General features: G+C 29.1%; 3 protein-coding genes, 1 long non-coding RNA gene and 1 other non-coding gene across 12 annotated transcripts; 3 read left to right on the top strand and 2 right to left on the bottom strand.

Annotated features, from left to right (window-relative positions):
* Positions 1-17: 17 nt before the first annotated feature.
* On the bottom strand, positions 18-3979 carry LOC126926235 (fatty acyl-CoA reductase wat-like). Its single transcript, XM_050742479.1, has 5 exons — positions 3520-3979; positions 1451-1970; positions 1153-1348; positions 789-1031; positions 18-401 (listed from the first exon to the last, which is right to left on the bottom strand). The coding sequence occupies exons 1-5, from the start codon at positions 3760-3762 to the stop codon at positions 47-49; spliced, it is 1557 nt and encodes a 518-aa protein (XP_050598436.1). The 5' UTR covers positions 3763-3979; the 3' UTR covers positions 18-46.
* LOC126926259 (uncharacterized) lies at positions 2421-3512 on the bottom strand. The gene is made up of 2 exons (XR_007714452.1): positions 3317-3512; positions 2421-3234 (listed from the first exon to the last, which is right to left on the bottom strand). It is a non-coding gene; the product is annotated as an uncharacterized LOC126926259 (long non-coding RNA).
* A 1949-nt stretch (positions 3980-5928) lies between the features above and the next one.
* LOC126926233 (importin-5) lies at positions 5929-14605 on the top strand. The gene is made up of 14 exons (XM_050742477.1): positions 5929-6074; positions 7076-7225; positions 8102-8328; positions 8417-8513; positions 8844-9409; positions 9725-9833; positions 10141-10440; positions 10517-10699; positions 10810-10936; positions 11044-11406; positions 11501-11754; positions 11832-12352; positions 12438-12657; positions 12749-14605. Exons 1-14 carry the CDS (start codon positions 5994-5996, stop codon positions 12842-12844), a joined length of 3294 nt encoding a protein of 1097 aa, XP_050598434.1. The 5' UTR covers positions 5929-5993; the 3' UTR covers positions 12845-14605.
* Positions 8578-8705, top strand: LOC126926404 (small Cajal body-specific RNA 8). Its single transcript, XR_007714538.1, has one exon. It is a non-coding gene; the product is annotated as a small Cajal body-specific RNA 8 (non-coding RNA).
* A 1415-nt stretch (positions 14606-16020) lies between the features above and the next one.
* On the top strand, positions 16021-22115 carry LOC126926242 (choline-phosphate cytidylyltransferase A-like). 8 transcript variants are annotated; one of them, XR_007714430.1, is made up of 11 exons: positions 16631-17082; positions 17333-17550; positions 17920-18062; positions 19054-19161; positions 19494-19602; positions 19692-19808; positions 19889-20052; positions 20119-20340; positions 20415-20582; positions 20926-21157; positions 21418-22115. XR_007714430.1 is itself a non-coding variant. In XM_050742508.1 (11 exons), the coding sequence occupies exons 3-11, from the start codon at positions 17952-17954 to the stop codon at positions 21518-21520; spliced, it is 1224 nt and encodes a 407-aa protein (XP_050598465.1). In that variant the 5' UTR covers positions 16657-17082; positions 17343-17550; positions 17920-17951; the 3' UTR covers positions 21521-22115. The 8 variants fall into 8 exon arrangements, 7 of the variants coding, with proteins under 7 accessions (XP_050598466.1, XP_050598465.1, XP_050598463.1 ...); XM_050742508.1 differs by having other exon boundaries at positions 16657-17082; positions 17343-17550; positions 20926-21047; XM_050742506.1 differs by having other exon boundaries at positions 16657-17082; positions 20926-21047.
* Positions 22116-22971: the final 856 nt, after the last annotated feature.

The following is a 22971-nucleotide window of genomic DNA, read 5'->3' as shown; positions in this document are numbered from 1 at the left end:
AGTAAAAGTAAGAAGAATGTTGAACAACAGTCTCGCGTTGTCTTTATTACCCTATGAATGAGAAAATGTTACATGCTATCGAGTAGAGAAAGTAGAAGGAAACAAGTACGACTAAACTAACAACGACGTAATGTAATATCATCAAATATCGATATTTCTTCATTGTCGCCGGCGTCGGCTGTGATGGTTCATTCAGTAGTTTTCGTAACATGACGTAATTCTGATTTATACAACTATACCAGTTTACCGTTGATAAATCAAAACGGAATTCTTTTAAATCGGTCGCACCCATACGTGCTAAAATCTTCTTCGTATTATCTGTTTTTATAACTCGATCAGGTATTAGAAATTTTTTCCCGTCTGTGTAATTTATAATTACCTTTCTTATCAGCCTTATAAACCTACGTGCAAACAAATAACATTTTAAAATATTATAATTGGCAGCAGTAATAGTAGTGGTATCGTTTTAGGATGATATTAGGTTGTCCGAAACGTGTCTTTCTTTTACAGATACATCTTTATACGAACATGAAATCTAATCAGTCGAACGTTGTGATCCTTATTTCGATAGAACAAAATTGATTATACGTCATTCGATAAAATAATATAAAACGGAAAATGTCGTGCATCCATTATTTCCTTATAAAACGAAAGAATCTTTTCGGACGATCTAATAGTATTACCTTAAGAGGACAAGTGTACAGATAATCTAATTAAGTATACCATGATCGAACATGGAAGATGTCCTCGTCTAAAATTATAAACTGGAATTTGAAGTTAGGACTTACACTGGCTTCTTTCGTCGAAATACGAGGTACGCGTCAGCAAGTAAACCAGGAATAAGATTAAGTAATGTAAAGAGAAAAGTGAAAATATAAAAATTTTTTATATATAACAGGAACGGATAGCGGATCATTTCGGGCGATGGATATTTGTGTGCATTTTCCAGTGTAACTTTTGTCAGCAGACTGTTATTAACAGGATTCCAATCGCTATTTGCAAAATTATACACTCGTGGTTCAGACGATTCCCTTTAAAAGAAAGGGAGGTTAATAGAAATATTCATTTTCATCTTAAGTGTTTCATTATGTAGAAATGAAAAAATAATGTTTACTTATCAATCTTTTGGCTCGTTTTAACAGTATAAAATACCTATTTGCGACGTAGTCCCATATCGCTGCCAAAAGGCCATTAGCCGTCATATCAACCGGAATTAGATCCAGAGAATAACTATTGATATCGGCCTCGACCACATTAATGAAACCCGCTCTTATTGCCCTTGCCGTAAGTATCGGACCATTTCTATTTCCGATCCACCCTGCGATTGGTTCATTGTGCGCACCTATGACTATGGAAGATATAAATAATATAATAATAAGTAATCTAAATATTCTCGATCTCTGGGATATGTTTAAGCAGGGGTGTAAATACTATAAAGCGATTGACATACTGATGCTAGGTCTGTACACTATACAAGGAAGCGACTCTCTTATGCCAAAAGTCTTTACTATATCTTCAGCAGTGGCTTTGCTAAAGGGATATAGATTTATCCAGCTTCCTGCGATATCGCGCACTGATGCCTCTGAAAGTCCAGTTTTGGTTTCTTCATCGACTTTTATCACGTCTTTGATCAGCTTCATATCAGCCGGAGGAGGGTAAAATTTTTCTTCCACTATTATGTTATAAGGATTAGAATATGCGGTCGAAACGTAAGCGAATATCTCCAAGCGAGAGCACTCCGTCGCTAGTTCCAATAGCTTTTGCGTGCCAATCACGTTTATTCGGAAAATATAAGACGGTTTTGCGTCAAAACGCACGTCCGATGCGTTGTGAATTATTATATTCACGTTCTCCAGCAAACACCGACGGTCTTCTGGCGATAAACCTAAGTCGCTTTCCTGTAGATCACCGTAGATCGGCTGGACTTTTTCCATAAAATTCGGATTTGATTCACGTAATGTATCAAATACCTGTAAATAGTACGACGATATGTGGATTATTTTTTAATTTCAATTGTATAACTGATTTGTTTATAATTGTTTTTAATAATGTCATGTACGTAGAAGTTATACCAGAGAATAGACCCTGTATTTCGTCTATCAGGTCTGTATGTATGAAACCGGAATTTGCCTCTAAATGGCCCTAGCTGATAATGTAGTTATCACTAAACTGCGTCATTGATGCCAAAAGTCTTTCTTGACATCTGACAAACATTTTCGACTCGGAACAATGCAAGTTTCGTACAACAGCATAGTTTGTAATAGCGTTGAATATCGAATTTTGTGCCTGGAAACTACGATTTGCTGTTACCATTTAAAGAAAACTGAATCGCATCGAAGCTTACGGCGAGCATGCTCTTGGTAAATCACAGTGCTTTGAGTGGTTTAAAAAATTCAGAAGTGGCAATTTTGACGCGAGGAACGAAGAACGTGGAAGACCACCGAAAAAGTTTCGAGACAGCGAATTGCGAGCATCGTTGGATGAGGATGACGCTCAAACGCAACAACAACTCGCTGATCAATTAAACGTGACACGAGAAGCCGTCTCCATACGTTTGAAAGCCACGGGAAAGATCTAGAAGGTGGGAAAATGGGTTCCACATGAATTGAATGAAAGACAGCAGGAAAACCGAAAAACCACTTGCGAAATGCTGCTCGCCAGATACGAAAGAAAGTCATTTCTCCACCGAATTGTGACTGGCGATGAAAAGTGGATATATTTAGCTCCAGGCGAACCACCGACATCGACTACAAGACCAAATCGCTATGGACGGAAGACGATGCTCTGTGTTTGGTGGGATCAGAAGGGTGTGATCTATTATGAGCTGTTAAAACCTGGCGAAACCGTTAATACTGAGCGCTACCGACAACGAATGATCGATTTGAATCGAGCTTTGCGCGAAAAACGACCAGAATATCAAAAAAGGCAACACAAAGTAATTTTGCTTCGTGATAATGTACCATCGCATACAGCAAAACCGGTCAAGGAAACGATCGAAGCGTTCAGTTGGGAAATACTTTCGCACGCCGCTTACTCACCAGACTTGGCTCTGTCCGATTACTATTTATTTGCATCGATGGAACACGCACTTTCTGACCAGCGCTTCACTTCTTACGAAAATGTACGAAAATGCCTCGACGACTGATTTGCCTCAAAAGAGCGACAGTTTTTTTGGCGTGGCATCCACCAATTGCCAGACAGGTGGGAAAAATGTATAGCTAGCGATGGACGATACTTCGAATAAAATATTTTTAATCACTTTCATACAATAAACGTGTATTTTCTATACCAAAATTCCGGTTTCATATTTACATACCTGGTATTTTATTTATTTCAATCAGTACACCTATTAGCACTAAATAATTTCTTTGTGACAGTTGTTACTTTTTCGACCGCAGCTTGAAAAGCAGGTAGTTTTAATGGATTTTTTTACCAATGTTAAATGATTTTCTTCGATATTATCATCGCCTTCTACCGTCATGTAGTTCTTTGATATTGTATCTCAGTTGCTTTACTTACATTATTTGCAAAGCATTTTTCCAATCGCTCTTTAACTCCCATGTTCTTTTTCTCTCGAATCATAAGGTAAATTTTACTGATTTCAGTACATGTACGCAGGATTTTTTCCAATATGATGATGCCAAGGTAACCAGTGCACCCGGTAAGCAGTATCTGTTTGCCAGCATAAAATCTCCGTATCTGACTTTCGCAATTTTTCTTTTCTTCGCTTCTTAGTTGTCGATTTCCTTCTTGTTTAATCATTTTTCCCCTTTTTCTTTCCCAATTTTATTACTTCGGCTTCTTTAAAGATGATATAGTCACACTCACTGAAAGATGTAAATTTTCTTGCTCAGCTTGTAATAATATAGTCGTATTGTATAACGGTTTAATAAATTACTAATAAATAAATGTAATAATTGAGCTACTTTCGGTCACGATATACGCTTTCAACGGAATCATGGAAAGATTGTGCAGTGATAAAGCAATTTCACAGATCTTTTATAGACCGTGATTTACAATTCTAATACCATAAAATGATAATAAATCATATATTTCAAGAAAGCGAACAATTACAGCTATGTATAGTATTACGATGTGCATATCATAAATTAAGTATCCCGATTACGTATGTATTTTGTACCGACATTTTAAATGAAGGATTTGAAAGAAACATTTCCGAAAAACTTGCAGTAGCGTGATTATGTGATCTGATCTACTGTTATATATAACCACACACACACATATATATATATATATTTATACATAAATACTAGAACATAATTAAGATATCTCGTGATTGTATTTAGAATGAAAACATTTCCTATTTGTAGTAGTTGTGATTTTTACTGTAGTAGCTACAATTTATACTATATTAATATATACAGTACGACTGTGATATTTAAATTATCGAATAATATCAATATCAGAAAGGTATTTACGTAATGTTGATCGCATCGTTATTCTTTCTGCAATTTAAAAAATGTAATCATACAGAATATTTAAGTTGTTTAAAAGTTACTTCGGATGATTATATTTATCGTTATATTAACAGGTTGCGGACGGTACGCACGCCGTGAAATATACTTCACCATAATCCCCGATTAGCTTTTTCAAATATAATGTTTATAAAATGAAAAACGTCGATTCATGTTTCCTGTTCCTAATATTTTCATAATGAATGTTTTTTTCATATCTGGCCTATGCTTTATTTATTCCTCATTGTATTTCTGTTATTTCTTCTCTTTCACTATTTCTTTGATGGCATTCTGTTTCTGCAACCATGAACTATTGAACTATAACAACTGAATAATAAGTGTTAGCTATACATAATTATCAAACTGATTTAATCTGACTTTAATCAACTTTCCAGGAACCAAAGTTCGCATTGACATACAATAAAACGATTAAATATATATTTTAGTTGCAAAAATATTGGCTCACACACGCTTTTCTTATTTTTTTTTTTTTCGTAGCTTAAATTACTACTTGAAATGTTTAGAAATAAAGACCGATCATAATTAACGAGAACATTGGTACTGCAAAATTTGTAATATATTAATTTTTCATTCTTTATATTAGTAACATAAATTAACATAAAACTTGAAATATAGAATCAAAATGTAGCTGTGATAATTTTATGAACGATGTACTTCCTCTAAAAACGTATATAAAAGATATATAACAGACAATAGATGATGATAATTTGTTAAAAAATACATTTCTTCTTGAATGTCCTGCAATCTTTCACAAAATCTGATCTGTTATACATTATACAAAATATTAAACTTGTTCTTACTTTCACGTCATTTTTCTCTCCTCTTAAATCGACCTAATTGTATAAATGTTTGCAAAATTTGCAAACAGTTTCGTTATTACACGAAAGTAGATATGTGTAAGCATTTACTAATTATCTCGTATCTAAAATTGTATGACCTGTTTTCTAAAAAAAAAAAAGGTTTTATCACATAAGTTATTAGAAAGAAAAAAAGAAAATAAAAATAAACTCATCCTAATGAACTTTATACGTATTGCAACATTTTAGTTCCGTATTTATTTTTTTTTTATTTTGTTATAAGAGCATATTTTTCTTAACTTAACTTACTTGACTTTTATCCTTTTCATTCTTAACGAAAACATCTATTGGACAGAATAACTTAATTGTACAATATCTTAATTTGTACATCACATATCTATCGTTAGGATATCCAGTGTAAACAATATACAGTGTAAAATATTATTTAATGTTTCACATAGAAATTTTGTAAATATTTTAGATTCAATTTAGTAATATTTTCAAACAATCGAAATTCATTCTTTTTTAAAAGGATTGATTCTAGTGACATAAAATCTAGTTAGCCACGGTATCTTCAAGTAGAAAAAAATGGTAAAGTTGGCAACAAACATTTGGGAATATTTTAGTAATTTAGTTTGGCAACATTAATTGACGATCAACTCTTACGAGTGTGCGCTGTAACTTCATTCGTTCGGCAACGATGGCGGCAGACCTTGATCAGTTTCAACAGCTTTTAAACACACTTCTTAGCACGGATAATGATACCAGAAAGCAAGCAGAGGTACGTATATACTTCCTAATTTTCATACGCGTATTTTACGTATATTAATTTGCCGAAAAACGTAAATACTAGAAAACGGGATACTTGGTTTCTCGAGCACGTTGCCAACGTGTTGTCAGAATCTGCATGTGGATGCCGTTCGATGGTCATTGCTGTTAAATCACTGTTTTATTTTGAATCTTATTATAAAATATTTTTATGTAGCATTAATACAAACAGTTACGTGGTAGATACGATTAGTAACTGTAGTGAATACTGACAAGTGTTTAGAACAACCTAATAAAATCCAAAATGGTGTCGTGCGGTAGCATGCACCCCTCGAACCTTTTACGTAGGTCCGTGTCACTTTCAACGTGATACGAATGCACGTTTTAACCAAAGTTTTTTACGATTTTTCACAGTATTTATATAATTTTATTATAATACTAGGAAACAAAGCAGTCTCATTTGAAACTAAATAACATGTAATATATAGCTTAATTACGTAGAAGGATTCATAATTTCTATATTTCGCTTTCCCGCCTACACGAGATCATTTTCTACTGGGATTCCGGCATTTCTGGACCTGTTTGAATCATGAAAAAATACCTTCTTTCAGACGAACGTTTTTAATCTTTCATGCATTTATAGTTATTTTATGATAATTATTAAAAGTAAATTATAATATTTCCAATTTTCTTATTATGTATTTAGCACACGTATATATAGTAGAACATTAAAAAAACGTGTCATCAGGCACCATGTGTTTCTTTTTCTTTAAAGTTTTTTTCTTGGTAGTTATTAACTATTAAGATATAAAGTATAGGTCACTAAATAACTACCGTAATTTCTCATTAACATTAAATTATAAATGCAGCAGTAATTATTAAACATATGAATATTTTATTAATATAATAAGTTATCTTTTCCTTTTTAAAACCGAAAAGTCTATTTGTAACAAATTAGATTATGTAATAAATGTGTATACATACCTATATGTATATATATATTTCATATTGTAGGAGGCATACAACAACCTCCCAGTGGATAGTAAGGTGACATTTCTTTTAAGCGCCTTGTGCAATGCCACCCTTACAGAAGAAATGCGTGCTATGGCTGCCGTCTTGCTACGTCGACTATTTTCTTCTGAATTTATGGATTTTTATCCTAAAGTAATTATGCCTTTATTGTATTTATTTTAAATAGAATATTTATTTTTTGTGAAAATGGAAGAAGGTTTGTTACATTTAAAACAACATTTTTATTTGGAATAAATACATTTTTTACATTTTTATATGAATATATGAGATATTGTTCTACTCTTACTACTATCACATGTAGCAAATTGTTGACTAAAATAATTTCTAATCATATAATACTTTCTGTAGTTTATGCCAGCAACTACTGCCAATGATAAAGTGACCTATTGTATGTCGTGAACTATAAACCTATTTCATTTATTAAATTGATATTATTTGTATAAAATATAATATATATATATATATTGGAGCATTTAACAAGTACTAAAAATGTGTTAAAAGTTCCTAATAAAATAATTTTTAAATGCTTGCTACATGTATATAAAACTTGAAAAATATAGTTTAAATAAAACAATACAGCCTTAAAATATCTTATAACTTTCAGGTTTATAACTTTTAAGTTCTAGTTCTTCTAACGAAAGATATTGAAATTTCTATTTATGTCTTTCAGGTTTAATCTATGTTTGTTTAAATAAATGTTCCAACAGCTTATCAAAATTGCAGCTAATTTCATTAGAAACACAAAATATACATTGATTTGCATAAAATATTTCCATTGCTAGGACATAGATTAAATTTAAAACATCAAATAACAGGCAATTTATAATATTAAGTTTAAACTTATTATAATAAACATCAGAAATATTTTGCATGAAGTATTTCAATAAGTAGTTACGCACATATCATATAGTATACAATTTATTTTTCATAATGTATATAACATCAGCATCTTTATGTACTCGTGGAAATGCAGTTGTTATATGTATATATATATATATATTTGCCTAGATTCCACCAGAAGCACAAGCTCAATTAAGAGAGCAAATTTTATTATCTGTTCAAAGTGAACAGACAGAAACTATTCGACGTAAAGTTTGCGAAGTTGCAGCTGAAGTTGCACGAAATTTAATTGATGAAGATGGTAATAATCAGTGGCCAGAATTTCTGCAGTTCCTATTCCAATGTGCAAATAGTCCTGTACCAACATTGAAAGAAAATGCTCTTCGAATGTTCGCGTAAGTTTATCGTATTTGTACTCCAAAAATAATGCCGTCTTAGATTATAATTTGTATAATATAAATCATACATATTTTAAATATATAGATCCGTCCCTGGTGTATTTGGAAATCAACAAGCAAATTACCTTGATCTTATTAAACAAATGTTGCAGCAATCTATCATGGACTCTGAAAACTATGAGGTAATGTAAAATTTGTTTTTCTGCATATAGATGTAAATTCATTTTATATTTTCAACATTTCATATGGAAGAATGATACGCGGGATACAAATAGCTAAGTTCCTCGTCATAGTTTCTTCCTATAATAAGATTGCCTTCTGATGACTGTAACTTGTGAAGTTTTAATTTACAGACAGATACGGGGCATACAAAAATTAACTGAAATTTTGTTTACTCTGTATCATCTGTATTGTGTTTTATTAATTCATATGTTATTACATACAATCACAATATCTTTTATTTCATAAATTTTATTTCAATGGTATAATAACTACAATGATATTTACTATAGGTCAGATTTCAAGCAGTAAGAGCAGTTGGAGCCTTTATCGTTCTTCATGATAAAGAAGACAATATACAGAATCATTTCTCAGAACTTCTACCAGCAATTGTACAAGTAATTGCTCAATCGGTAGAAATGCAAACAGATGATGCTCTTTTAAAAGTTTTGATCGATTTAGCAGAATCAACACCCAAATTTTTGAGATTACAATTAGGAAATATAATGGAAATGTGTATGAAAATATTTTCAAGTGAAGATATGATTGATTCATGGAGACAATTAGCATTGGAAGTATTAGTTACACTTGCAGAAACTGCTCCTGCAATGGTACGTAAAGTTGGTGGGAAATATATTGCGTCTCTAGTACCACAGGTGCTAAAAATGATGACAGATATACAAGAAGATGAAAAATGGAGTTTTTCGGATGAAATTGTTGATGATGACAATGACAGTAATAATGTTGTTGCTGAAAGTGCTTTAGACAGATTAGCATGTGGTTTAGGTGGTAAAACTATGTTACCACAAATTGTACATAATATTCCATCAATGTTAAATAACAGTGACTGGAAGTACAGGTAAATATCTTAAAAATATTTTGATTTAATTTCAATATTTGTAATTATCACAGAATAGTCAGCGATTGTGTACTTCGTGCATATAATTGCGTTACATCTGTGATAGAGTAATCATCGGGATTATTCTCAATTTTATCTATCGTTTTGATATATGAAGTTCGAGATTCTCGATGGGTGTTCTTAAATAAGAGAGTTGATAGTAATGTTTCAATATTACTGTCATAGGCATGGAACAAACATTTATATTTTCGAAAATCTACTAAGTATAGCTTATGAAATTATAGTAATAAATGTTACCAAAAATTTATTTCATAGGCATGCTGCTCTTATGGCAATATCAGCTGTTGGTGAAGGTTGTCATAAACAAATGGAAGTAATATTACCTCAAATCATGGATGGAGTCATACAATATTTACAAGATCCTGTAAGTTTGATTATAATGAAATCCTTTTTAAACGCCATGAATCGAGTCAGCAGTTATATTTAGGGCATAAATATAATAGCGTTACGTTCATGGTAGAGTACAACGAAGGATTTGGTATTTATACATTGTCGTTCTGACAGTATGTTTATTAAAATACTTCCTTCGAAGTTCTCGGGAGAGAGTTGGTTATTTATTATTAAATAACCATAGTCATGGAACACACACTCCATATGTAATACGTATACATCATGTTTATCTATTGCACAAGATTACCCTTTCCTGTTTATTGATTACATACTTTTTCTAGCATCCTCGTGTAAGATACGCAGCTTGTAATGCAGTAGGTCAAATGTCAACTGATTTTGCACCTATATTCGAAAAAAAATTTCATGACAAAGTCATTCCTGGATTATTAATGGTGTTGGATGATAATGCGAATCCAAGAGTTCAGGCTCATGCCGGTGCAGCCCTTGTAAACTTCAGTGAAGATTGCCCAAAAAATATATTAACACCATACTTAGATGCTATTATGGCTAAATTGGAGTCTATTCTTACTGCTAAATTTCAAGAGTTAGTTGAGAAAGGCACTAAACTTGTCCTTGAACAAGTAAGCATATTGATTATATATAGTCAAATTAGAATAGTGCATGTATAATTGTAAACTATTATTATTTTCCTTATAGGTAGTTACAACTATAGCATCTGTTGCTGATACATGTGAAGAACAGTTTGTAACATATTATGATAGATTAATGCCATGTCTAAAATACATTATTCAAAATGCTAATCAACAAGAACATAAAATGTTACGTGGTAAAACCATTGAATGTGTGAGTCTTATAGGACTTGCAGTAGGACCTGAAAAGGTATAATAAATATGATATAATATTAAATCCATTGACAAATTGTAATAAAATATTTTAATTTTACTTTTTTATAAAATTGTTATATAACTAAACCTTTTATGGTTCTATAGTTTATTGCAGACGCAAGTGAAGTTATGGATATGTTATTAAAAACACACTCAGAAGGAGATCTTCCAGATGATGATCCACAAACTAGTTATCTAATATCTGCGTGGGCTCGAATTTGCAAAATTCTTGGTATGAAGTTGAAGCTTTTATATTTTGCTAAACTTCTATTTGAACTGGTAAAATGTTGATCTTAGTATGTTAAGATATATTTAAATAGTAAAAATTAATTTCTTTAGGTAAACAATTTGAGCAATATTTGCCATTGGTAATGGGTCCAGTTTTACGTACAGCAGCTATGAAACCTGAAGTAGCTGTACTAGATAACGAAGATATGGAAGGTCTAGAAGATGTTGATTGGGAATTCATCTCTCTTGGTGAACAACAAAACTTCGGAATTAAAACTGCTGGCTTAGAAGACAAAGCCTCTGCCTGTGAAATGTTAGTTTGCTATGCACGTGAATTAAAGGAAGGTTTCGCAGATTATGCAGAAGAAGTAGTACGGCTAATGGTTCCTATGTTGAAATTTTATTTTCATGATGGTGTTCGAACAGCAGCTGCTGCAAGTTTACCATATCTTCTAGATTGCGCAAAAATAAAAGGTTAATTAATAATTGTCCAAAATAATTAATTGCTCACATTTAATTCATTGATATTTTCTTTGTATTATAACTACGAGTAATAACTAAATTACAGGTCCACAATATCTTGAAGGGATGTGGGCGTATATCTGTCCCGACCTCTTGAAAGCAATTGATACAGAACCTGAACCTGAAGTTCTGCTAGAAATATTATATTCGTTGGCTAAATGTATCGAAACCCTCGGTGCCGGTTGTTTAGGAGCACAACCCATGGCTGAATTGTTACGTATATTAGATAAATTACTTAATAAACATTTTGAAAGAGCAGTAGCTAGATTGGAGAAACGTAAAGATGAAGATTACGATGAAGTAAGGCTTTGTATAAAGATTTAATATAAAATTTAACTGTTGATGTCAATAGCTTGAAGTTTATATTCACATTATAGGTTGTTGAAGAACAGCTTGCTGATGAAGATAGTGAAGATGTATATACTCTAAGCAAAATAGCAGACATTTTACACGCATTGTTTACTACTCATACATCATCATTCTTCCCTTACTTTGATCAAATTTGTGGACATTTTGTTAAATTGTTAAGTCCCGAAAGACCTTGGTCAGATCATCAATGGGCTTTATGTGTATTTGACGATATAATAGAATTTGCCGGACCCGAATGTGCAAAATATCAAGAATACTTCTTACGACCAATGATACAATACGTATCCGATAAATCAGCAGAAGTAAGACAAGCAGCAGCTTATGGTTGTGGCGTTTTAGGACAGTACGGAGGAGAAGCGTTCGCTCAAGCATGCGCAGAGGCTTTGCCTAGGTTAATGGATGTTATAAACGATCCAGAATCAAGATCACCTGAAAATGTCAATCCTACTGAAAATGCTATATCTGCAGTTACAAAAATTCTTAAATATAATAATAAAGCAATCAATGTTGACGAAATACTTCCTTATTGGTAAGATTTTGATTTTCATATGATAATTTATAAATATTACGCGTAATTAATCACATATTTCTAAATCTCTTATGTATCACTACAGGGTCTCTTGGCTACCAGTGGTAGAAGACGGAGATGAAGCACCCCATGTTTATGGATATTTATGTGATTTAATCGAAGCAAACCATGTAATAGTTTTAGGACCAAATAATGCAAACTTACCTCGGTTAATAAGTTTCTTTGCAGAAGCATTTTGCAAAAATGTTGTATCGACAGATAATCCTGTTATGGGTAGAATTCTTAGTATTGTTAGACAAATACAGGTATAAGCAAATGCAACATGAAGAATATTATACAAGATACATTTTTTACTATAACGTATTTACATTCTAAAAAATCTATTTTTTGTTTCAGAACAACGAGTCTATGTTCCAGGCATGCATAAATGCATTAACTGCAGATCAACAACAAGCATTGCATGAGGCACTTCGTGCACAGCCTACTAATTAGCCATTTGCTTTTATTCTCCAACCATAACATTTAATATAAAACGAAACAAAACAAAAAACACAGACATTTGCTTTAATAAAGTTTGTGGAGAAATCACAGATTTCAGGTAGCTACATTATACCTATGAAACAATTTCGCCAGCCTAATTATGAAGAGAAACAATTGTATGTAATTGTATTTGATATAACTCATATATTTGTTGATTGTATTTCACTAGTAAATACAATAGTTGTCTCATTTCGTATTATTTGGAATTATTGCGAATTACATACAAGAAAACTTGTACTTGTCATTACTTGATAAAGTGTGATACGTTACATATAAATCTAACAACATAAAATTCATTAAATTACAAAAGTGAGTTCGCACTGACGAAACTTATTATATTAATTATTTTTGTTCACTTCACAAAAATAACACAATTAAGTAACAAATAGACATGAATTTATTTTTAATATAAAAAGATTAGAACAAAATTACATTTCCCGCCATTGCGAGCCGAACGATGCTAAAATCTTTTTCTGTGTTTTTTTGCTCTTATTCTTTTTCTTAATGCTTTGTAAATTGCATAGTATCTGTAATCATTAACTCCATTTTTATTCTACGAGTATCGAAAAAGTAACACTTTTGTCATTGCGATCTCTTCGTCCCAATTATTCTCATTCTGAAACTACTTTTTTGGCAGAATAATAAAATTGCGGAAAATAGACTGGAAAAACACCAATTCATTGCCATTAAGTGATGGCATAATATATTGTGATTTAGGTATTTTTATTATTAAATTTAGGTACAGTAAATGTTATTTAATAATGATATCGATAATATTACAGCGTTGAAGTTATACAGAACTGTATACGAATACCTTTAAATGAAACGTAATGAACTGCTCTAAGATGTTTTATGTTTCAATATAATAAATTATTTGCTAAATTCTAATTCAATGGACTGTATTAGAATGATAAATATACAATTTTATTTTAACATAAAACATGTTTGATCTTGTAACTTTACAGCTAATTTACATTGATTTGTTACGCTTATTTAGCTGTAATTTTACAGTTTATTATCGTGTCGTTTAGAAATAAAAGATGACAATGAAATCAAGACATATTACTAAAGTAAGTTAAAAGGAATCAATGCGGGGCATTACGTTTCTTTCGGTTATTGTGTAATGACAATGTGAATTAAGAACAGTCGTGTAAAAAAAAAAAATGATTGAGTGGAGTAATGTTACAATTTCCTGTTCTCGTTGCTATTTATTTGTACACAATAATTGTCATGGTATTTACTATTGCATGCAGATTTGCAATGGAAAATATATTCCAATTGAAGTCTGCGACTAGTTTCAACAAAATTCTTCTAAAATTTCTTTTATTACGATATATAAGAGAATAGAATGGTCGGACACTTATTTGTATATATATATATATATATATATATCAAAGTATATGAATATTAAAACTAAGTACGTAAAGTTGAATTACATAAATGTAATTATTGATGATTGGTAGGCACTGCCTTATTGATTATTTCATGAAGACCAACATAAAGATCTTGTGAAATAGATACAAGCAATGTGCGATTGTAAACATTTCATTAAGAATTATTGAAGGACTGTTTATGCGACATATTGTGACAAAAAAAAAAAAAAAAATGTGAACGCAAAATCGGTATGAAAAAAGTAAAATTATAATTCTTATAATTATATAGAGATTATTTTAAAGTTATTATTATTCATTAAAATAAATCTCAGCTTTTTAATTGATTGTTTTGCTTTACCTTTCAAATCATGTATTTTGTAAGAAATAGAAATGAAATTTTTACAATGTGAAAAATAATATTGTGTGAAAATAAATCGTAAATGATAATCATCATTACATTACATTACATTTGATTTATGTTAACAAAAAAACATAATCAAATCATTGCCTAAATTTTATACATATATAATTTATACTCTAAAGTATAAGATTATTATTAGCAATATAAAAAATCAAATTTAAATCTAAATACGTATTATATAATATCATACATAGAAATGAAAACGGTGATAACGTTAATTTATTTTGATTAAAAAAATATCTATTTAATTAAATGCCTTTCTGTTTATATATAAATGTACTAAAAGTAAATAAACAAAATATATTCCATGTTTTTTTATATGAAACATTTTATTATATGGTATTTAATAATTATTATGATACATATATAAAGCTAAACGAAAACTTCAAATATGTCTTTGGAAATTACCTCGGACGTAAAGTAATCATACATCAAATGTAAGTAATACATGTATATATATGATCTAATTACTGAGTAATTATGCCTTGCGAATTTATCAGAATTTAGATACTACATCTATTACTTCAATCTCTTCCAAATATTTTATCTACAATGTTTCGCTTAGGTAATAAATCACTCATAAATAGTATTTGAGTGACAAAATTTTTCAGGGCAGATATATTTTGACTGATGTTATATATTGGATATGTTATAAACATTGCATGACAGACAATTTTATTAAATTTAATAACTAAAAAATTAGAAGTTATAAAATACGTGCGATAATGATAAATGCAATTAATGCAGTTATAATAAAGTCTTTAATTTTTTTGATTACATTACGCAAAAGTTTTATATATACATATGTAAAACAATTATCATTATATATGTATGTACTATATACGTATATGAATCGATTATTACTATATAAAGAAACATTGGACTATAAAATAAAACGAAGGGAACGGAATATTATTTTTAAATATTTGGTTTTACCAAAAAATAAACTATGAATACAATGAATTTACAACAAATTTATTCATTATTCGATACTTGGGCATTTTTGTTATTTTAATTTGTATCATTTACATGTGTGTTCATGAACTATATATTTACATATGTATAATATAAATAAGCATTTCAATTATAAGATATCGATTCAAAATTATAATTTTTTAAATTATCCTACAAAATACATATAACTTAATTCGTAATAATTAATTATCGTTTTGAAAAACATGTCAATAATTTAATATTATGTTTATAGATATGTATTAAAACAATTAAATTTGTCGAAAATAATTTTATAGAATTGGAAATGTATGTACTCATGTGATAATAAGAGTATGATTGTATGACGTTGTGATCATCCGATATTACGTCACCGTTATTCTCCTTTCATTTTCATACCGGCGTTCATTCTATCGTCAAACACGTTCGGTGCACATTTATGCATTACTAGTGATATATTTATTGTGTGAAACTGAATTCTAATTGATCGTGTTCTAAAAATTTATAATTATCAATTACTTCCTCTGGCAGTCGAGAAGTGTATAGTATCATTTTGAAAACGTATGTTTATAACATAAAATGCGAATTATGTCTTCTATTTCTAGACCATATTTTGCGCGCATTTAAAAAAAAATGTTTTGTTAAATATTTATTCTATTTTTTTATCGACAAAACTTTTTCATAACGTGATGATTATATACACGGAATGTCGATAACCCCAATCAAGTAATCAAAATTAATCAATCATACTAATATATTACAATACAATGTTAATATCGACATTATATAATATTTAACAAACTATATTGTTTTAGTCGAAAATTAATTTTTCCAATAATACTATTTAGTATTAATGAAACTTAAACAATCTTAATAATTAGATTTAAGAATATTTGACTTTTAGAAATTCGATGTACAACTTTTACGTTCGCGACAAAGATAAAAATAAAAAAGAATTCCGGTTGAAAATAATCTAGAGCATAAATTTTCATGGTTTTATTTTCGGTAATCGTGGAAACTAGATTTAAATAAAGATATTGGTACGGCTTCTTGTCCTCGTTCGTAATTCCCGTACTCTCTATTCTCTATATAGAACTCACGCACGCACAAATACCATCTCGTTTATACTTAGGGTTCATAGTACTGTTATGCCGCCCCTGATTGCATACTGAACGCATGCAATGCGCAGAGTATCCACAAGTATTGTGGTCAGCGTCTGCTGCGTTAGTCATTTAGTAGTATATGACGGTAGCATAAAATGTGAAATTTCTCAAAATATTTTTACAAATTTGTTTCTTAAATTTTGCTGTAAAAGTTACACGGAGAAACCCAACAAACCCTACGAGTTTATTAAACTTTTGGCGGAACTCTTCGATTTTTCGTCATATCCTATTCCTTATTGTATTGGTCTACCATCGTGTGTACAAAAATTAGGGCGTGAAGAGGTTCGTTCTGTTCAATTGGAATTTACAAAAGCTTAAAAAGAGAATACATGATAAGATAGACAGTACACGTAACGATGAATTCTAGAAAGTCCATTGAATAAGTTACTTATCTCTATACGATTATTATATGATTAAATTGTTAATTACGCTATAAATATTGTATTTTTGATTCGTTGTTTCTGGCTATATTTTGTTTTTTGTATTCTCCTTTTTTAACCTTCGAACACATTTTGGCAACATGCTTTTTTAGTGCTTTACAGGCATTAAACCTATACCTCTGAAATTTTCTTAAATAATAATATGAAATAACATCAAACATGACTAGCTCAGAAATAATTCGGCGCACCTCTAATTGTTCTCTGGAGATTATACAAGTATTCATGAATATTTTATAAACATAGAGATTTGTAATTTAAAGTTATAATAATGGTATTGACCAATAATTTTAATATAACCAATGAAAACCAGGTAAACTTCTGTCAATTTCTGTGTAGATTATTAATTAATATCTATAAATTAATATTATTAAAAATACAGTAGTGCTTATGAATGTGAATTCGAATAGTGCTATTTTTAATTTTGATATTACAGTTTTACAAAGTATTATCAGAAGTGTGTGCAAATATATTTTTATTTAGTTCAGATAGAGTATTAATGTACATATGATTCTGTGACTTTTGTTAAAGTTTCTTATTTATCTTTCGTTACACACAGATGTAAAATATAATATATATCTTTTATGTAACATTTTACATCATTAATGGCAATAATAAAATGTACACATGATCTATTTATTAACGATAGGATCAATAAAAATTGGCATATTCTGTTCAATAGGTTTTTTATGGACCTAACTGAAACAATAAAAAATGTCTAGAAAGCGTGCCAGAGAAGAAACTATGTTGAATTCTACAACTTATTCAAATATTCAAAATGGAGAGGATGCATCTTGCTCCAGAAAAGATTCGCCTGTTTATCCTGTAAGTACTACTTAATATAATCAAAATTTGTTGAAAATGTACTTGTTCAATAAGGAAGATACAATCTGTTTGTACTATTTTATCATTTAATTGATATTTTACCGATTTAATATATTGTTCACTATATTCACAGTTTTATATTAATATATATATATATATATATATTCGCATGTACATGTGTAACTAGCACATAGGTATATGAGATATGTATTTCATATATATATATATATATATGAATATATATTTCATATATATTCATATATATATATATATATATGAATATATATTTCATATATATTCATATATATATATATATATATGAATATATATTTCATATATATGAATATATATGAATATATATTTCATATATATTCATATATGAATATATATTTCATATATATGAATATATATGAATATATATTTCATATATATGAATATATATGAATATATATTTCATATATATATATATATATGAAATACATATCTCATATACCTATGTGCTAGTTACACATGTACATGCGAATAAAGTTTACATACAAATTATGCTGGGGCTATGGGATTATCTTTAATCATGAAGAGATAATATAGAAGCAAAAATTTTTTATGATAATGGTATGACATTATGCAAGATCATAAGCATATCTATCTTAATATAATACCATGAATATTTGATTCTTTAAATAGTCTTATCGAAATACTTCATGAACAAGTATGTGAACACAAGTTCTGAAACATATTCTCTGTATTGAAATATTTAGCAGATAGTATCTCAACATCAAATTCAATGCAAATCTACTTTTTTAATATATGAAAAAGTTTTATATATATTTTAAAAAGTATTTTAATCTCCTAATAGAAACATCAAGATCTTTAAAATAATCTGTATTTAAAGAAATTTAACAGGTAGATTATACATATGTATATATATCTGACAAATAAATTCACTCGTATTGTTCTTTTATGGAAAATTTATTTTTCATAATATTAACAGCTAGTGACAATGACTTGGGGGACCAACAGGAATTCAAATAATGAATCAGGTCAATTTTCGCTGAAAAAGTATAATAGCGAAATTTCTGTTTCCCACAAAGAACTTCCAGTGAGTCAAAAAATTTTTTTTTTTTTTAATAATTTTTATGTTAACGTACGTAATACAATTAAATTTTTATTTTTTATTTTGTTTCTAAAAATAAATACAAGTATTTTGTCTTCATTATTATTAAAATCAAACAAATTAAAAATCTATGATTAAGTAGGCTTTTATTACATATTATATTCAACTTTTCAAAAATGTAATTGAAATAATGTTGTTAACAAATTTCTATGAATTTTCCTTGATTATATATATGTATACCTATATCTCTTTTTTATTGTTTCATACCTTACTTTCATTTTTATTGTATAATTTATATTGTATTGAATTTATTGCAGTCAATTTGTAAGGAGGCTCCCTTTAGTGATGATCCAGAAGCACTTGCTGAAAGAAATGCATGTGATTATAATGTTCGTATTACGTTAAAAATGGCAAGAAGTAGTAAAGGTTAGTAGAAATGAATTAGATATTTGTGAAATTAGGTAATAAGAACTTTTGAATAATACATGTAATGTTAATAATCTGTAATAATATAGCCCCTAGGAAAATCAGAGTCTATGCAGATGGTATTTATGATCTATTTCATCAAGGGCATGCACGACAACTTCTACAAGCAAAAAATATTTTCCCTAATGTGTATCTTATTGTGGGAGGTAAAGAAATAAATTTCAAAATTTTGAGATGTAACATGAACTTTGCATAACACTAATAAAAACAATTTTTATTATTTTAGTTTGTAATGATCAGTTAACACATAGTAAAAAGGGAAGGACAGTTATGACAGATGTTGAGAGATATGATGCAGTAAGACATTGTCGTTATGTAGATGAGGTGGTTAGGGATGCACCTTGGGAACTAGATGATGAATTTCTTACAAAGCATAAAGTAAAATTAACTGTAAATTATTTTTTTAAAAACATGTTTGTCGAATGTTAAAACAGCTCAACATTTAACATTTTTTAGATTGACTTTGTTGCTCATGATGATATACCTTATATGACAGATGATAGTACAGATGTTTATGCAGGTCTGAAAGCGAAAGGTATGTTTGTGGCTACGCAAAGAACAGAAGGAGTATCAACATCAGATATTGTTGCAAGAATAGTTAAAGATTATGACATTTATGTAAGGAGAAATCTTGCGCGAGGCTACAGTGCCAAAGAACTTAATGTTTCTTTCCTCAATGCAAGTATATATTTTTTAAACTCAGTATCTTTTTTAAGCAATGATACTTCATCAAATAAGTTATATATTTACAGGAAAAGAAATTCCGTTTACAAAATAAGTTTGATGATTTAAAAGATAAGGGTAAACGGGTGATGGAGAACATTGGCGAGAAACGTATGGATATGATTAGCAAATGGGAAGAAAAGTCTCGAGACTTTATTGATGCTTTTCTACTCTTGTTTGGAAGAGAAGGTAGATTGGTGGGTAATATTTATGGATTAATTATTTTGATAATTACTTTGTACTCAGTATTAATGATATACTGTGAGATATGCATTATAGAGTTATATCCATTATAAAAGAATAAATAATATTTAAATTAACTGATATATAATTACTCTTTTTAACTTAAATTGTTCATAAGGCTTTTTTCAATACAGTATATGCATAAATATAGAGGAAAATATCTTCTTTGTACATCTGTAATTTATATGCAATGGTGTCATATATATGTATTTAATCTAATGTTTTTTGTTTATTCTTAGAACAAGAAACTACGAGTTGTACAAATTTTAACGAATTTTTAATTTCTTTTTTTTGCAGTCAACGATTTGGAATGAAAGCAAAGGACGTTTGATGCAAGCATTATCTCCTCCTGCAAGCCCAAAAAGAGATGGTAGTCCGAATGGCAGTAATAGCAGCAATAATGATGAAGATCAGACAAGGTACATCACAGCATTCGAGTCAATTGACTAACATGCAACACCACTTCATTCTGTACTGCTTCTATATGAAAACCTTCAATACTTCACACCATCCATTTGCAGCATGTTATGTTAGTATATAATTTCACTGTTAAATACATTAGATAAATTTTAAGCAATAACACACAATCTAACCAATGCTTGTTGTAAAAAAATGTGTTTTACTTTCTTCCTTTTCTCTGTGTACATAATATATGTATAGTTCATACTTTGTCTGGTATTATCACAAATATTTTTTTTTTAATACATGGTAAATATTAAATATGGAAATGTTATTTACTTAATGATTAATCCAAACTAATGTAATTAATTTATATGATTTATGTTGCAGTCCACCACCAAAAAAGACTGGCCGTTTTGAATATTCACAGAGTAATTATTATTTAAGCGATGATTACAGCGATGATGAAGAAGAAAATTTGCACTCCAAATGATAACCCTTTTTTTCAAAAACACATTCTTTATTTTGACCAAAAATATCGTGCTATCTCCCAAAAAATGTTTAAGGATATTTTATCGAGTCTATGTGATTTGATGATATGGATTATAATGTTATGCTTAATAGTATTTTTATGGTATGATTTCATACTATATACGATATAAAATTATCTGTTATAATGTTTTCATTCAATCCAATCATGGATTATTATATATTAATTAAATTATATATATGCACGAATATTGAGAAATCATACAGATAACTTAAAACATTCATTGCAAATACTCTTGAGACTTTCGTTATTGTTGTATTATTAGTAAGTTCCTATATTCTGAACGATACTTTATCATTCATTTTGAGTTTCATGCTATATAAGAACTACTAACAGTCAAAAGACATATTTTCACCTCGTTTCAAAGGATCTGTGGTTCAAATATTCTGTCAACAATTTTTAATAATTTTCAATTCTTTTGTCACTAATTTTATATAACATTTTTTATACATGTTACCTCATAATTAATTACTTATGTACTATACATTTGCAGTGAATACCTTCGCTGTAATTAGTATTAAATCATATTTTTATTGAACATACTTAGTGTTGTTTATAAAAGGTTAGTCTATATGAAATTAATATTTATTTATATCATAAACCTTATATTATTAGTAAAATGCCAGTAAGAAAATATGAAGAAAATGAAGGACTTGAATATAAACTTAATTTGTTGTATTAAGGATATTAAAGAATTTGAATAGGATTAAACAAATTCAAATATATTAATTTTATAAATAATTGTTCTCGTTTAATCAAAGAATATTTATAAAGAAAGATGCAAATCTGCAATTTATTTTTAATAGTAAATATGTAGTAAGATTTCGATAAAAATCAATGAATAAAAACTAATCAAAATGAATATAAGATTTTAATTTGAATAAGAATACACCACATAGGAATCATTTTGAAGATGATGCTTTTATTTGGATATATCCAGATATAATGACCCTGGAATGGTACAACCACCTTTATATTTTTAAACCATAACGTAGTTTTATAATATTCTTATATTTATGAAATATTTGAATAAAATATTTTTTTAATATATAAATGAAATATATGATAAAGATATTTATTCTTATTTTCAGTATGTAGCATCCACAATAAAGTAACTTTTAATATGCAAATTAGGAAGTTTGTTAATAGCATATAGTTCCAGGGGTAAAATATGTATTAGATGGATTTTAGATATAAATTTGAAATTTAACGTGAAATGTATGAAAGATTTAAAAAACAAGAGATATATATAAATTTGTATACATTGAAGCACTTCTGTTTCTTAAAGAAGTACCAATGGTGCCTGAGTTTGACACCTTTTATTTAAATGCATATAAAATAGTACATCACAAGTATGTCACAGAAGATTTTTAAGTATGTTAAATGTTTTCTTC

Source organism: Bombus affinis, chromosome 17 (genome assembly GCF_024516045.1).
Source record: "Bombus affinis isolate iyBomAffi1 chromosome 17, iyBomAffi1.2, whole genome shotgun sequence".
NCBI classification, from domain to species: Eukaryota; Metazoa; Arthropoda; class Insecta; order Hymenoptera; family Apidae; genus Bombus; species Bombus affinis.
The sequence above is the reverse complement of the archived record's forward strand: the minus strand, read 5'-3'. Positions and strand labels throughout refer to the sequence as shown.